At 48.4% G+C, this 17,185-nt stretch overlaps 1 protein-coding gene across 3 annotated transcripts; it reads left to right on the top strand.

Moving 5' to 3' along the window:
- Positions 1-117: 117 nt before the first annotated feature.
- ORAI2 (ORAI calcium release-activated calcium modulator 2) lies at positions 118-14,486 on the top strand. 3 transcript variants are annotated; one of them, XM_079325246.1, is made up of 4 exons: positions 118-2,147; positions 4,483-4,528; positions 7,282-7,522; positions 12,814-14,486. In XM_079325246.1, exons 3-4 carry the CDS (start codon positions 7,295-7,297, stop codon positions 13,357-13,359), a joined length of 774 nt encoding a protein of 257 aa, XP_079181372.1. In that variant the 5' UTR covers positions 118-2,147; positions 4,483-4,528; positions 7,282-7,294; the 3' UTR covers positions 13,360-14,486. The 3 variants fall into 3 exon arrangements, with proteins under 3 accessions (XP_079181372.1, XP_079181371.1, XP_079181373.1); XM_079325245.1 differs by lacking the exon at positions 118-2,147 and adding an exon at positions 2,580-2,788; XM_079325247.1 differs by lacking the exon at positions 118-2,147 and adding an exon at positions 2,583-2,919.
- Positions 14,487-17,185: the final 2,699 nt, after the last annotated feature.

The following is a 17,185-nucleotide window of genomic DNA, read 5'->3' as shown; positions in this document are numbered from 1 at the left end:
TTTTTCTCTTTGGAAGAGGATTTCAGTAAAATAGAGGTGCTGCAGGAAGGGGCAAAGCCTTCAAGTGATGTGGCACAGGTGAAAATATGGAAAAAGGTGTTAGCTGCATGTCACTTACTTTTTGGTTTTGAATTGGAACAATACCTTTTCCCAAAGACTGTGTGTAAAGCATCTGAATCCTGTGGCAGAAAGGCTTGGAATGGAATCATTGTGCTTGTGCTCAGCTTCCTATAATGACACCTGCCTTTCTCTCTGCTTGAGCGCTCTGCTTTGCACTTTGGATTCCCCAGCAGGAATCAGAATATCTCTCTATATATTTACTTATTGGTGCTTAAAGCATATGCAGTGGTTTTACTTGTAACTCTGGTTTTTGTCTCTTCAGTGTATCTTTAATTAGAAGTGCCTGCTGGCTTTCAGACATGCTCATCCCAGAGCCTTGCATCCAGAATGTGGTGCTACTTCTTCTCAAGCCTTGGTTAATGCCAAATTATTTTAAGCAAAAACAGTAAAAAGGGAGAATCTCTTTTTAGATTTCACCTTTGTTGGATAGTGCTGCCAGAAATCCTGCATTTTGTCTGAGCTGGCTTTATGTAATGGCTTCTCCATGGTATTACCGTGGTGCCTGGGAAGCAGATGTGACTAAGTGCAAGTGATGTTTGTGTTTAGCTCCCCTGTACATATCCAAGGGCTGTAAGGCTGAATAACTTGTGACCTTCCAGGTCCATATTCCCAGGTCAGAGATCTGCATGGAGCTGTTGTCTGCTCAGTCTCCACAGGGGTAGGTGCTGCAATTTGTGGCAGTGTTTCATTCAGATGCAGGGTCCATTTTCCCTGTGGAGAGATTAGTGATGAGCATTGCTTCACATAAATCCCCCTTAGGGCAGGCAAACCCTGTGGATACTGTTTTGTAGGATGAGCCACAAAAACGTGAGGGTTTTTTATGGGCAGAGAACTGAAAGTCTCACAAATAAAGATGTTCTGCCTCTGAGCTTGTCAGACTTTTGAGCTGAGTAAGTGCTGTTCTGCATTAAGCAGAGCAGATGCTGCTGAGTGAGGACATGCTTCCCTCAGCCATGAGGAAGGTGAACTGGAGTTTGTCTTGGTGATTGAACAAATTCAGGTTGTGTGGCCTCATCCTGCCACCCTAAGACGCCCACGCTGAATTATTCATGTTGTGTTTTCTGGGAATGCTGAGTTTGTAGGTGAAATCCATAAACAGCAAAGAGAGCATGTTGGTGAAGGTGGCATCTGCCTCACGCTGTCTCGCCGGGGTGGTTGAGTGTAGCAGTAGGAGCTGCATTTGGTAGGTGTAGCTGTGAATTCCCATAAACACTCTGCCGTGTTGTGGTTGTTCGTGGCAGTTCGAGCTCGTTGAGAATACAAAGCACTTCAAAGGGAGGTTTCAAGGGTTGTTTCTTCATTTAGAATAAAATGTAAATACTATGTGACCTCAAAACGGGGAAAGCCTCATCCATGCAGTAGAAAAGGGGAAGTGCTCCCATGCATAGTAAAATCAGAAACAGCTCTACTACTGCTTCATATTCCAAATAGGGCACCAGCAAAGCAGTAATAACTTACAGGCTTGAAACTGCCAAGGAGTTTGACCTGCTTACACTAAATTCGTGCTCTGGGTTTTTTCCTAGGGGAGTCCCTCTCCTTTCTCTCATGGAGATTAACCCTCAAGGGCTAAAGGTTGCTCTGTTCCATTTCTACATGTATTTGTGCAAATGTGGGACCCTGAGAGACAGCAGTGTTTGTGCTGAAACCCAGCACGGGTATTCCTGCTCTCAGAGATGAAAAGAACACTCAGGATAACCTGTATCTGTCTCTATTTAGGTTTTTAAGAATTGTTTTCCTTTGTTCCCTCCCCCAGGCACAATGGAATGCAGGAAGATGGGATTACCCTGTGATAAAGCTGACCCATTGTGCTGCCTTTCAGCATTTTCTTTATCTCATTTCTAGGGAAGGAACTCCCTCTCTTTCCCATAAGGCTGTCCCTATCCTTTTGATGGGTTTATACAGGATTTCCTGCTGAGTCAATAGCGGAGGATTGCAGGCAGATAGCAGTCGGGATTCGCAGGGAGCCTGTGCTCAGCCGGAGGAGGTTCAGCCCGGCGGAGGCAGAGCAGCGCTGCCTTTTGACTTATGTAAGTGGCGACTTTTTGCTGTATAATTAATAATTGTAATAAAAGCACATTTGCATTCCGTTGCACCAATACCTTCTCTGTGGCAAGATTTAGAGATAACGCAAGGTCCATACCCACTAACATCTTTACCAGTGGGTGGGTTTCAGCCTGACTGCGACTTTAGGGATCCGCAGACATTTTTTTCCCCTACAGCTGCATGCTCACAGCGGGACCCCCGAGCGCGGCGGGAACGGCTGCGTGCTGGGGGATGCGCTTTCCCTGTAACCGCTGAGTCCATCTCCGTTCGTGAGACCCCGGACCCCCCCAAAGGGCTTCCCCGTGGGCACAGGGGGCGAGCGCGGCCCCGTTCCCGGAGAGGGGCGGGGGGCGCCGGCTCCCGCAGGGTGGGGGTCGCCTCCCAGGCCCCGCCCCCGCTGCCGAGGAGGCGTGGCCAGCAGGGCCGCGGGCCAATGAGCTAGCGGTCACGTGCGGGGGCGTGGCGGCGCTGCCCCCCGCTTCCTGCGGGTCACGTGGCCGGTGCCCGGCGTTGCCGTGGCAGCGGCGGAGGCGGCTCCGGCTCCCGATCGCCGTCCCGATCCCGATCCTGCTCCGCTGCCGCTCCCTCTCCCGGGGCTCCCGGCGCGGCCCCGGACAGCAGCGCGGTGAGACACGACCCGCCCCTGGGGCCGCATCCCGCCCGCAGGGGGCTCATCCCCAGCGGGGCCCGCGCTCTGGGGCAGCGGGCGGCATCCCCTCGGGCGTGTTTGGAGGGTGGCGGGCTCGTCCTGCAGAGGTGGGAGCATCGCGGGGCTCCGGGAGGAGGGGGTCTCGTTCTGCCCGGGGTGCTAGGGGGAGTTGGTTTTCTCCTCATGAACAGGGATTCCCCTGCCCGGGGCGGTGCGGGGGAGACCCGCCTCGTCCTGCCCGGCCGGGGGGAATCCCGTGCCGGGATGGTGGTGGTGGGATGCGCGCCTCATCCTGCCCAGCTGGGGGCTCCCGGAGGGAGGCTGTGAATGGGAAGGGTCCGCTGTGGGCAGAGAAGGGGGTCCCGTCCTGTTCGGCGGCGCTTTGGAGGTGCCATGGTATGCAGAAGGCAGGGCAGGTCCATTGGGATGTATCCGGACAGGGATGCTCTCACTGGGGTGCTGTAAGGGAGACACTTCCAGCACACGGTGCAGGGAAGAGCTGGTTCCGTGTATTTTTGGAAGACGGGATCGGGGAGTTGGGTTCCATCCTGCCTGAGGAGTTGTAGAGGATCCTTGGGATGCTGGATGAGGATGCAGTGGTAGGAGGTTATGTCCTGCCTGGGAAAAAATCCTCTGTCCAGGTAACCTTTGGAGGGAAAGCTCCTCGCTGGGAGTGGGTTTCATCCTGGCATGAGGGATCCCCTGTGTGAGGTGCTGTTGGAGGGGAGATCCTGGCTGTGTGTGATCGCCTTCGGGGAAGGAGATGCCCTGTGAGGAGATCCCAGCTGTGCTGGTGGGACCAGGGGCCACATCCTGCCTGGATATGATCCCCTGCTCCCAGAAGGGTGTTCACACCCTGGGTGGGTACTCTGACACCCCAGCAGTGCTGCGTGGAGGAGCCCCAGGAAGAGAACATAGGAAGGGGTTCGCCATGGCAAAGACAGCATGAGCTCATCGGGGTGGAGTAACAGGGCTTGGGATTTGGCTTAGCCATGGCCTGCAGGGGCTTGAACAGTGTTATCCGCGGAAGGAAGGGACTGGCACAAACCCACAGATCGGTCTGGGGGTGTGGGGCTGAGGAGGGGGCTGGAGTCCCGAAGGCAGGCAGAGGAGCTGCCAGTGCTGCAGACAGCGCTCTGTGGGCACTGCTGTGCTGGGAGAGGGATCGGCTCAGCTCGGCCCTGGTGGTGTCTGCTTCATTCCCAGCTGTGGAGAAATCCCCACACGTGCACTGAGATGTGAGGAGGCAAAGGCTTTCCCTTTTCCAGAGGACAGCACTTGGCAGGTTAAGAAAATCAACATAAGGGAGCCATCAGAGAGAGCTTTCTGTCTCCCAGTGCGGGATGAAGTGGGGTCAGATGCGTCGGTGGAGCTGTGGAAGTGAGTGAAGACACGGCTGGGATGGACTTTGCCAGGGCTGCCTGAGGCAAAGGTCTCCTGGAGAATTCCTTATTCCTCATCCAGAACTCAACAGCCCTGTACAGTCAAACCCTGCAGGATAGTTATTTCTGTAAGAACAAGTGTCCTAAACCTTTAACTTTGCACGGCAGGAAGGTGAAATCTCCAGAATAAGCCTCCCTTAATGCAGATGACAGGCTGAAAAGTATTTCCAGAGTAAAACTGCTCCAGCTACAGTGCATGTAAAATGCTTCTTTGGTCTTGTGTTTCAGCCCTTGGAGCCCTCCACCCAGTCCCTCCATGTCCATAGCCAGCAAGGTGAGTTTGACTTCCTGGCATTGCTCGTTTGGGTTACATTTGTGTTTATGGATTTCATTCTGATGCTGTTTACTTATCTGAGAACATCTCTTGAGCTGCTCCCCAGCGAAAATTCAGCCTTGTGGTATTTTTAGCTTATTTTTCTAAGGGAAGAAGCAGATGTGATTGGGTTCTCTTGCCCTCTCTCTGTAACCTCTGAATTCATTTGTCTTTTTAGTGGAATTTGTCCCAGGGGTCAAAGTTTTCTACATAGAAAGTTCCTAAGTATTTTACGAAAATAAATGGCAGAGTAGAGGCTATCACTGCCCCAGCTGGGGACAAATGGAGTGAATTCACTCCACACTATACATTGCAGGATTCACACAGGATGTTGTCACAGGAAACAGCTTCATTATTTTGCTGCTCACAGACTGTTTCTTCCTCCAATGCTCCCAGGAGGCTCTTTTATTTTGTAAAATAGGTAATTCTTGCCTTCTCTGGAAACACGGATCAAGCAGGAAGGTTTGTCTCTGTTATTGTTTCTCTTCGTGTTTTTATTATGGCATTAATGTTCTAGTATGCCTTTCTTTTTTGTTTGTTTGGGGGATTTTTTTGTTACTTTTAAATATTTACAAAATTCCTGAGCGGGTCAGGAGCCTTCCTGGGGTGTTCCAGGGGTTGTAATAACGGCCTTGTCAAAACCTGCCCAGGAATCATCCTGTGCTGCCATCCTTGTTATGTCTGAGGGGACTGGAACCTGAAAGCCCCCCCGTGTTCAGGAGGGATAATCTTAGACATGCAGTGTTTTATTTGCTATTCTTTGTTATTGTGCCTGAAACAGCTTCCTTCCCTTTTACTAACAGCATTCAGAGTTGTGGACAGCTGATGTCCTTTTGATCTTTTCCACTTCTCCAAGTCTCCCAGCAGTCATGGCTTTATTAGCTGTCCCCATGTGGTCCCTGTACAAGGGGAGCTGGGGGGATGCAGGCAGGGCTCAAAGGTGCCTGTGACATTGAGAGGTGGTGTTAGGACTAATTAGTGCCACACCAGGTGTGATTCTGGGCAGCATCTCCTCCTGGGAGCTGGTGAGTGTCTTACAGTAGCCAGAAGGTGCAGCTCTGGTGTCTCTGCTACCACCACAGCACTCAGTGGTGGAGTTGTGAGTGAGTGGATTAAACAAGGAATCGTGGTTTCCATTCTCTGGAAGGGTGAGTTAGTTCCAAATGTCTGTCAGAGTTGAGACATTTTTGCACAAAACATTCCATGGATGTTGTTCTGTGTCTGAGGATCACCAGAGCCATTTGGCAGCAGCCTGGGGACATGGTGCTGTGGGGCTTCCACCACCTGAAATATTCTTGCTGCTTTCATACATCTCTCAGTGTAATCCCTTGAGTCTGAAGATGATGGAATTTCCTGGAAGCAGCTTGCTTTCCCCCTTGGAATTGCCTTTTCTTTTTTCTCTGCTTACAGCCACCGGTGGAAGTAAGGGAACAGGATTCTTGGTCAGATGTGGCTGATGAATGGAGTGTGAGCAGCTCAGGAAATTTAACTTCCCACTGCAAAAGCTTGGGAAGTTCATTTGTTAACTCTACACAGCGTTCAGCTCTGTGATTATTGGGGGAATCTGGGGGAGAACTGTGCCCATCTAAACTGAGCTTTGAAGAGCAGTGGTTTAACTGAGAAAAACTGATGTGCTGGTTTGAAAGTAAAGCAGAGGGAGACATTAAGCCCCACACAAATACCTTGAGACAGAGTTCAAGTCGGAGTTACAATTTAATAAAAATAGATGCAATGATACAGGTAAACTGGTTTCTACCCACAGAGTGCAGGCTGGCCCGTGTTGGTTGCATTCTGATTGAGCAGTGGTTGCAGGGCTGTTAATGATGGCTGCAGTGCTCTGGAAAGCAGTGGTCCTGTGCATGGTCTGGTGCTCCTGTGGAAGTCCAGTTCCTCCCTTGGATGTCCATGGTGGTGATGTTCATGTCCCCAGCCTGCCCGGGTTGCACACGGTCAGATTCAGGCAGGAAGGTTCAGTACCTCCCCCTGAGGGGGGAATTTCACAATGGAAGGTGTGATCCTATGAGTCACAGGATATTCTGGGGAGTCCTTTATGGCCTGGGTCCTTACAGCTGCCCATTTGTGCTTTTCAGCCATTATGGCCCATCGGCAGGAATGACCCCCGATGGGCTGGGTGTAGTTAATCACAATTTGTGAAGACAAAGAAACACCACCCTGCCGTGCAGGGTTTGTCTCCTTCTCTTATCTGACACCAGCTTGCAGCCTGGGGGGTCGGGTGTGCCCTGTGCTGCTCCTGCAAGCAGCCATTAACAGTTCATCAGGAATAATGGGGATGGGAGTAAAATACTGTGTGGATCCACCCCACAATGTCACCCAGAAGGAGCAAAAAGTGACTCTCTCAACTGATGTTGAGATGCATTTGGAGCCAGCCCATGATGCACTGGGAAATGAACTGTCAACTCTAAGCAAAAGATAAGATGGGGGCCAAGTGTATTTATGTAAAACAATTTTTTATGAGTGAGAAGGAATTAAAGGGCAAAGTTGAGGTGCCTGCACTGAATGAAAATCCAGATGCTGTGCAGCCTTCCTGGCAATTTTGAATGGTGCTTTCTCATTTCTGTCTTCCAAGTATGATATTATTTGGTCCATCATTTTCCACTGACCAAGGGCAACTTTGTTCAGCTGCAGTTTTTCCAGTAGTTGAGGCTCATCCTGTCCACCAGCCCCTCTTGAACATGCCTGTTTTCTTCCCTCAGCATCTCTCTCATCATGAGCTCTGAATTAAACGTTCCAGTGGATCCTTCCACTCCTGCTTGCTGCTCTGAGCCTGGCACAAAGGGCATGGATTACCGGGACTGGGTCCGGCGCAGCTACCTGGAATTGGTCACGTCCAACCACCACTCTGTTCAAGCCCTTTCCTGGAGAAAATTGTACCTGAGCCGAGCTAAACTGAAGGCCTCCAGCAGAACCTCTGCTCTGCTCTCTGGATTTGCAATGGTAACGTGTGTTTTATGGCTTTTTGAGCTGTGAAGGTTTTTGGGTTGCCTCAAATCAACTATTAATCAGTGTTTTCCTCCTGGGAAGAAGCAGGGAGTTGTTTCCTGAAGAGACAGGAGGCTTCTGCTGCAAAGTTTGAGGCTGGCTGTCTCACTGCAGCAGGGATACATGAGCTGTCTTACAGCCAGCCCACACACTCCCAAGTTAGCCCTTTAAAACTACTAATCCATACCTGCAAGTGATCCTAAGTGCTCCAGCAGCATTGCTGAATAATCCAGGACCTCCTTTGGCCCTGGGGCTCTCTGATGCTGGCTGCCCTCTTGCAAAGCTGCTCCTGGGTGTGGAGCACTTTCAACCCCTGTGGTTGCTGTGGTCCTGAACGTTATTTTAATTTCTCTGCGTGTTTTCTCAGGTCACAGTGCCTAAAATAAGGTGGAGGTTGGGTCACAGTCTGCCAAAGTGAAGTTTGCATAGCGTGATCAGGGAGATCGAGTTCTAGCACTGAGGTGTGAGAAGAGGCCCCGAGCCTCAAAACTGGTGTCAGAGGGCTCTGCAGCCTGCAGGGAGCCAAACCTGGTGTATTTTTGTCAGTGCTGCCTATTGGAAGTGATCCCTGGTGCTGTGCAGCACTTGGGTGTTATTTGGAAGTGATTTGCATAGGTCAGGAGTGAGCAAATAAACAAGACTGAGACAGCCAGTGGTCCAGTGCTCAGGCTGTGTGTTAAAACACCACCGTGCTGTGTCAGTGCAGCCCCTTTATCTCCCCTCAGCTTTTGCTTACTGGGAGTGAGAATTGAAAGCAGTCTGGGGGGAGGTTTCCTGTTCAGGAAGTGGGCAGGTCTGGTTGTTGCCATGGTCTGTCAGCAGAGGGGCAGAGGGCACTGCCTGGGTGGCGTGGGACATGATGTGAGGATGTTTCATCCCACAGCTCAGAAGCTGGGAGGGAAAGATAGATCTCAGGAACTTTCCAGATTGCTTTTCTTGCTTTATTTTGGCTTCTTCCGCTGCTTTTTCCTCCCCCCAGCCCCCCAGATCATGAATCATCCATAACATTACAGCAGTCTGGGATGATGAAGCTGGTCACCCAAAGCTGCAGGCGGGGGTTTCAGTGGGAGCAGGCTGGAGTGGAGACACTGCTCAGTTGCTTTGTCATTGCTCTTCACTCACTGGCTGTGTGCAAAAGATGCTCTTAAAAGCTTTGCACAGTCTGTGTTGGTTTGGAACCAAGCTTGTGTTCTGCAGGGGCAGAAGGTCCCTCCTCTTTTTGAGTGCTCTGCTGTAGACTTTTCTCAGGCAGGAGTTTTCTCTAAAAAGCCTCTCACATGCACACCCTGTGTGCCTCTGGTTACTGGAGTTCTGTTGTAACTGTTGTCTTTAACACGATGATTAAAGTAACATTTTCTGTTGCTGGGGACTTATCTACCAGCATGGTGACACAAGATGTCCCTGCTGGGGTGTGCTGTCACTGACACCACTGGGACTCAGGGGCTTGCAGCCCACCCACACTGCAGAGCTGAACCACTCTTTGAAAACAAAGCATGCTTTCTCAGCTCTCACAGCAGAAAAACTGCTGAAACTCCTTGGCAAACACACAAAATTAACCACTGGTTTTGCATTCTCTTTGAACTATTTAAGGTGCAGTTGAATACACACAGGTATAAGTAGTGTTAATAATGCTAACCAGCCTAATGTAAGAAATAGACCTGAAATCAGTAAGAAATAATATCTCTTGCAATAAGAAATTCTCTTTATTAGCAAGCTTTTTCCCCATCTGATTGGAAAGCTGAGGTGTTTGTTCCTCCTGGGTTATTTCTTCACTGGTATGCAGAATTTAATACACGGATATTTACTCTCTAGTAAGAACACCTCTTTGGCTATTGATGAAAGAAAAGTTATTTAGAGATAAATATGTGTAGACGTGGCACTTAGGGACATGGTTTAGTGGTGGACTTGGCAGAGTAGTAGTTGGATTCTGTAATCTTAAAGGTGTTTTCCAGTCTGAATGATTCTGTGATTCTATTGAACAGTTTCCCCAAAGCCTCCCCAAAGCATTTAACTACATAAACAAATGTCACCCAGGGCTTGCCTATTGCTTTATTTACTTCCCTGTCGGTGTGTTTGATGCAAGTTAGCTCCATATTGGCTGAAATTATTGCAAGCTGATGGGTATTTAATCAACAGGCCATGGCTCTGATCCAGCCCCTTCTAGACAGGCTGCAGAATAATGTGAACCTTCCTTGTTACCATCTCTGGTATTTCTGGCAGAGCACTGGGGCAGCTCAGGAGGATGTGGGTCATTCCAGGTCCAGGTCTGCTTGGAGGTGGGCTGCAGAGCAGCTGCATCTGCCCCAAGGAGGCTGCAAATAAAGGAAATTTAGAGGGAGCTTAGGAAATCTCCTTAATAATTTTCCTGATGGAAATAAGAGCTATTACTGCTAATCCATCTTCTCAATACTTATCCAATTGCTACAGGATGTGTGTTGGATTAAAAAAAAACCAACAAAACAAAGCAAAAACCCTGACAGATCTACTGGAGTGATTGTTTTTACAGTCTGCCAAACCATCTGTGTGAATGTGTCATGGTTTATGTTAAGCCATTTGTCATCCTTTTGCTTGATATTATCTGTCCTGGTCTAAATTTCTCAAGATGAATAACATCTCTGTTGTGGACAGTCTGAGCTATACTGGTCTAAACACCACCATCATTGCATGTAATTTAATTGCAGTTCAATTCTAAAATGTTGTGAGCCCTCAATCCTGTAATTCTGGAGTTCAGCTGAGTTATTCTCAAGCTTAAAATTAAGCCTGTACTGAAATATTCTATGGCTTGTCAGAGAGCTCAGCCTTGCAAAGTTGCTTCTGGGAAGAGGTTAAAATAAAGGGGGCTATTACATGGAAGAATATAATTGTATCAAACATGACATATTAATAGTTTTACAGGCTTGGCAGCATATTTAATGATTTTTAAATGGGTTATATCAGCTTGTCCTCTTTCCCTTAACCCGGTCAGGGAATGACATGACAGCCTGTGCTGGGTAAAGTAATAAGAGCTCACTCACCTTTTCAGAACTTGTTTGGGTTAAATGAACTGTTTTTCTGCTTTGCTGCCCTATCTGGATTGTTGGTGTTTTTCACTGAAATACCTCTTACTGAGCCATCAGTCAGTGTTAAAAATTCATCACATTGCACAGCTGAAGCTCGCCCTGGGGAATAGGTTAGTCTGGGAGGAATCATCCAATTAGCTGGAAAGTGCTGCTCCTGTGAAGGATAACAAGCAGAAATTGATATGTTGACATCAGCCAGGCTTTCAGCTTTAATATAAAGCTATAAATTGGACATGCAGGTACATTTCCCATTCAGCTGTGTGTCTGGGTATTACAGCACCCCATAATGAACAAGGTACCTGCAGGTTTTCCTGGCTGATGGGGCGTGACTGGCAACCACAGTGCTGTACAAATTCATTGTACAGTGAAGCAGAGAATAAGTCTGATCTCCTCCCTCTCAAATCAATATAAGGGGACCTACAAAGGGAACATACACAAGGCAACATGAAATCTGTTCTAATTAAATTCACCCCACAATTGATAGTAAAGCCAGTCCTGTGTTAGGATTTTCTCTGCTATACAACAAGAACTCCTGTAAACTGTAATCAGGAGCCAATAAAAACAAACAAAGGTAAAACCCCAACATGTTCATGATCAGAACAGAAGGCTGGGCATGCTCAAGAACTGTCACAGTATTTTTGATGTCTCAAATGTCTTAAATAGTTGATGTAGCTATAAAATCCAGACTTGTAGAGATTGACCATTTTCCACACGTGTTGTATCTTGTTTGCTGTTAAATGTGTTCAGACTTGACTGTGATCTGATGGGTTTCAGAGCAAATGTAGGTAAGGCAGCAGTCATACCAGCTGGTTTCCATTCCCTTTAATCCTTTTCAGGGCTTCCAACTGTGACAACATGAGCATACCCCTAATCTTCCAGTGCCTAAATAATATTATGAACAAGTAATACCAGAGGAAGTGGTGCAGGTGATTATACAGAGCCTGAAATGGCTGCTCAGGGGAGTCTTGTGTGAAGTCTGGATAACATAATTGTGAGTCAGTTCTGCAAAATCCTCCTGTGTCCCAGAATTGAGTGCAGATTTGAAACTTTGCCTTCTCATGTTGTTTTTAGAGGGGCTTCTTTCCAGCAAGCTGTGCTGTGCTGGAGCAGCAGGTCAGCTGGGATCACCAGAGGTTTTCCTTGCTGCCAAGAGAGTTAACTTTTCTGCTGCAAATCATGAAGTGCAGCTGCAGATCCAAGCCAGCTGCTAGAGAGGAATGTTTGATAATTTTGTCCACTGCTTTTGTGTCTTTTCTTAGCAGAAGGTTTGTGTAGTTCTTTCAGGGATGCCACCACACAGAAGTACTGGTTTGCTTCATGGGTAGTTTAAGTAACTGTAAAAATTCTTGTGCTAAACCAGTTAGCTGGACTCCAGTTCTGATCTCAAAAGAGCCTCCTGCTCTCTTGCATATATTCTACTTCTTGAACTTTATTTGATTAAAGTAAAAATAGCTTTAGAGACCTGCTGTGTGATAGCTTTTGTTTTGGGAAGCAGGCTCCTAAGCTGCTGAGCACACCCATAAGCCAGTAGCTGTCCACTTCTGCTGGGTGTATCACTAAAATATTAACTCTCAAAGGAGAAATTTGAGGATATAAATAACTTAAGAGTTATTTATCTGGGCATATTTGTAATAAAACCAAACGTAAACTGTTCTGAGAATAGAAGGCAGTTATTTTAACTATGGGCTAACTTAAGCTGTAAAGTAGCTTGTGTGCTTCCCATGGTGGGTAGTGAAACCTGGCTGGCCACTGGCCAGAGGAGCTGCTTGGTTTTGCTTTTCTTTACATGCCTGAAGCTGAAACTTCCTGCGCTGCAGCCGCAGGGAAGGAGTGGCAGCAGAGGGTGTGATGGTGGCTTACAGCAGGCTGGTGGCTGCCTCCCAGCCCCACGTGGCTTCTAATGAGCTCCTTCTGTTGTGTGCTGGGTTTGGGGCAGTTCCTGTGGCTCCTGGTGGCAAGGAGAGATGTGTTCTTTGAGAAAACCACAGTGTCAGAAGTGCCACAGCACAGGCAGTGCGTGAGTCCTCGTGGGTGACAGCAGTGATCCATCTGGGCTGCCATTCCAAAAAGCTCTGGAGTGTGTACTTTACCTTAGGTGTTCTTCCTGAATCAAGATGCTTTCCTGGCTGAAAGCCTTGGAAAGAGGAAAGGCAGCAGGTGTTGACAAGCTCTTTGTCCCTTCCCCAGGTGGCCATGGTGGAGGTGCAGCTGGAGGTGCAGTACAAGTACCCCCAGATGCTGCTGATCGCCTTCAGCGCCTGCACGACGGTGCTGGTGGCCGTGCACCTCTTCGCCCTCCTCATCAGCACCTGCATCCTGCCCAACGTGGAGGCCGTGAGCAACATCCACAACCTGAACTCCATCAGCGAGTCCCCCCACGAGCGCATGCACCCCTACATCGAGCTGGCCTGGGGCTTCTCCACCGTCCTGGGAATCCTCCTGTTCCTGGCCGAAGTCGTGCTCCTGTGCTGGATAAAATTCCTGCCAGTGGGCTCCATCCTGAAAAACGAGACCACCAACGTGGAGAAGCCCAGCAGCCACGCGGGGTGGCAGTCAGCACTGGTGTCCACCATCATCATGGTCCCCGTGGGTCTGATCTTTGTCGTCTTCACCATCCACTTCTACCGCTCCTTGGTGCGGCACAAAACGGAGCGGCACAACCGCGAGATCGAGGAGCTCCACAAACTGAAAGTGCAGCTGGATGGCCATGACAGAGGCATGCAGGTTGTGTGACAGAGCCTGCACACAGCTCAGCCAGGCCTGAGAGCAAAATACCTGGTCTGCTGCTTGGTGAGGTGCACCAGGGATGGATTTTCTTGAGGCTTAAATCTGTAAATGCTACTTGCCTGCCATTTCTAGATGTGGGTTCTTGTGCTGTTCCACGTGCTGGGGGCTCTGCCCTGGTTCTGGTCCCACACACTTGGTACTTAAGTCGACACTGCCGTGGTGTTTGAGGTCAAAACTTTATCTACCTTAACATTGGTAGCCAAAAATCTGTATTTTTTACAAATGCAATATTCCATTGCCAAAAGTGAAACTGCATCGGGTGTCCCAAAAGCCTCTGTGTGTGTGTGTAGGACCTGTCTTACATGTCAGAACTCCCTGGCTGTCAGTGCAGCCACAATTAACTGGCATCTCATTCCTAGAGCAGAGCTGATTAATGTGGGTACCTGCAGCTGACTCAAGGATATCCAGGAAAGCACAACAGAAACTGAGAATGTTTGATCACCGTTGTTCCAAAGCAAGTATTCCATAAATACATAACCACAAAGAAAACAGCCTTAGCTTTTATGTTCTTTTCTTGCTGTTCTTTACTATATTTTTACAGCTTGGGATGTAAAATGTTGAATTGCAGGAGGCTGGGAAGTTCTCTCTTACTTTCTTCAGTGGCATCTGTCACCTTAGGTTGAGTAAGTGCCAAGATCATGTGCTTTTTTCCCAATAAGAGGCAAGAGAGCCCAGGGAAAGCTTACAGGTGTTTTAGTTTTAACAAGGACATTCTTAAAACAGAACAGTGGCAGGGAATTTAATGAGACAAGGCTTTGAAGGACTAACAAAGCAAGTTTCAAGGAGGTAAAGGGAGTATTGTAGAAATCTGCCACTATGTCTTCTTCATTTTGTGCATTGCTGTGATGCCTTTTGCCCAGTTTGCTGGAGAGAACAAGTCCAGTCCTGTGTTACTTCATCATTTGGGTTTTGGTTTTTAATTGGCTGTAGCATTTTTCTGTCAGAAATGAATGCTTCCTTCTCCCTCCACCACAGCAGATGACTCCTCTGGTGGAACCTGGCACTGCCCTGGGGAGCCTGATGGAGCTGGATCTGGCAGGAATGCTGTGTGCCATTAAAGAGCTATCCCTTTCCTTTGAGCTCATTTCTTTTTTCAGCAGCTGAGACAATGACACTTGCATGTCTGTGTTGCTTGGCAAGGAAAGCTTGTAAATTCCTTAGCATCTTCATGGGTGAAAACTTCTGTAAAAAAAACCCCTGATTTTCTGATTTTTGGTAACTGTGGAGAGAAAAGAGTGTTTTGCAATCATCAGCTCTTTTAAGGGAAAGTCAGGCTTTTTGTCAAGCAGGGCTGCAAGAAGCATAAGCACATTTTTTTGGCCCTGATCCTGTGCTGGTTTCCTCCCCTGCACTCCAAAACTGCAGTTTCAGAGTCTCTGAGGCCTTATAGATTTCTGAAATCATTAAGGTTGTTTATAATGTTCTATTTAACCCTGGGCCCTTATTCCACTGGGATTTGATGGCTCTAATGGCAGTGTATTACATGTCAGCTTCCCAGAAGGGAGAGGACATGCAAACCCCAGGACAGCAGGGTGAGACTATCCCAATATTCCTCTCTGGTGAGGGCCTTGGGAAACCAACTCTCATCTCTCTTGTTTACATGGAATGTGAGCATTGCTGAACAAGTTGCTTAGCACTGTGTCTGTGGCTTTCATCTGCTGTTCTTGCTGCAGTTGGCATGTACCATATTGGCTGATGTGCAGCAAAGAAAATAGTCTTTGTGTGCTAAATGACTAATCTGTACTCATGTGCATATGCAAAAAAACAAGGAGTGTCCTCCAGGAAGTGGGGTGGTCATGAAATTCATATGAACTCCCCAGGACTCTGCTCTCTTTCCCTCCTCTTTTTATCATAATAAAAATTTAAAGGTTTATACAACAGAATCAGAGTTGAGTTTTCTGCCAAGTGCTACACGTGTCAGCTCCTCTACCAACAGAATTTCTGTTGAGAGGCCAGAGCCAGACCAGATGGGATGAATCTCTCATCTGTACTTTGCACTCTCCTTTAACATCAGTAACAGTAGGACCTCCTGTGCTGAGAGGCTCAGAAGGCTGTCAAGGAAAGTTTTTCTTTGCACCATTTTTTTAATTGCCTCATTTTTGCAATATTTTTTTAAAAAGCTTCCCCCTGTGCATACAGTGCTGCAAAAGCAATGCAGCTTGTCTGGAAACAGACAGATCATTCATTTATTTTTTGCAAATGTAATAAACTTCAGCAAATTGAGAAAAGCAGCAGAAACTATGCTTTGATTTCATAGAGTAACTCTTAGGCTTGGGTGGGATTGCATGCAAGATCAGTCTCAAGACAGGGTGGGACCTGGAGTGGGACCACCTTACTCCAGGGGTGAGTCTGAGGCACAGTTTGGGATGGTGTCCCAAGGGCACCAAATGCTCCTGAAATGGAATAATAACGTGCTTTCCTGTCTGCTTGCAGCTGTTTCTTTTGTCTCTCTGGGCTCTGAGTTTTCCCTTCCATGAGAAGCTATTAGGGGTGTTTTTGCTCTTTGATTCTCAAAGTTACCCATCTGCCTTCATGCCATAATTCCTTTCCCTTCCCAAGAGCAGCACTTGCTTTTCTTGCTTCCACCTCTCTTTCTGCAATTTATTTACATTTTCACCACTGTTGGGTCCAGACTTGTGTTGCAGAAATGTTACCTGCAGTACCAGCCACACTTCATCCATAAGGAAGGAGTAGGGATGCTGTAGTTGTCCAGCTGAGTGTTTCTGTGCTACAGCACCAGAAAATCCTCCTTGCTCCTGCTGCTGCCCCTGTGGCAGGATTGTCAGCAGGATTCCCATCAGTCAAGCCAGCCTTTCCACACTGTCAGTGCTGTCCCAGCAGGGCTGGCAGCTCTCTGTGTCACGTCTGGGTTTGTCTGTCCTGTGCTGTCACCTCTCTGTCATTCCTGGGGTGTCTGTCATTCTTGGAGTGTCCCAGGTTTTGTGTGGCTGCAATCTTGCAGTGCCTTGGGAGATGCTTCTCCCAAGGGTTCCACCCTCAGCTGGGGACGTGTGTTGAGGGTCTCCCCTGGCTGTATTGGCTTTCTGTGCCAGCTTTGGGCTCTGGGCTGCTGCAGTCTAGGGTGGCTGCTGCCCTAATTCTCATCCCCCTTGGGCTGTGGCTCTGTGGGCCAGCTATTGCCTTGTTTGAGCTATTTCCTCAAGCACTGGAACTTAGCACAGGGACAGCCATGATCTTGCTTCAGAATCCTGAGTCCTCCTCCAGATTTTTTTTTTTTTTTGCCAGCTTTTGCCCAGCAGGAAAATGCCTCTGCAGACTCCAGTGCTGCAGGAACCCTGCCTGCCCACCCTAAAGTAGGGAAGAAACTCAAGAACAGGGAAACAACAATTCTTTGTATTCCTGTGCACCAGCCTTGGTTAGGAGGCAATTCCTCTCCCCTTTCTGTCTTAGCAGGAGTGAAGAAGGGGCAGCTGGAGGGAGCAGGATCGTGTTCTCCCTTTGCCAGGTTCAGTGGCAGCTCTCACCCTCTGATCTCCCTATTTTGAACATTGCCCTGGGGCTGAGCTGGCTCCCTGTTTCAGGGAGAGGAGTCTCTCAGGAGACTTTGTGGCCATCAGAGATGGAGTGATGTTGGATTTGAGCAAGTGAGGGATGAAAGTGATACTGTGAGAGCCACAGGCTGAGCAAGGGCTGCTGTAACATGGAGGTATTTCTGGAGAGCTCCACATCCTTCCAGTCCCTCCTCTGGGATGTGGGAATGGGCAATCCCAGGTTGCCTCAGGTTACCTGTGCTGGGCTGGGGGGTGGAGGT

This window comes from Erithacus rubecula (genome assembly GCF_903797595.1).
Source record: "Erithacus rubecula genome assembly, chromosome: 22".
NCBI lineage: Eukaryota > Metazoa > Chordata > Aves > Passeriformes > Muscicapidae > Erithacus > Erithacus rubecula.
The sequence above is the reverse complement of the archived record's forward strand: the minus strand, read 5'-3'. Positions and strand labels throughout refer to the sequence as shown.

Coding starts and splice junctions, on each gene's coding strand:
- ORAI2 (XM_079325246.1), top strand. CDS start 7,295: ATGAGCTCTGAATTAAACGTTCCAGTGGATCCTTCCACTCCTGCTTGC. Junction 7,523..12,813: donor TGCTCTCTGGATTTGCAATG/GTAACGTGTGTT, acceptor TCCCTTCCCCAG/GTGGCCATGGTGGAGGTGCA.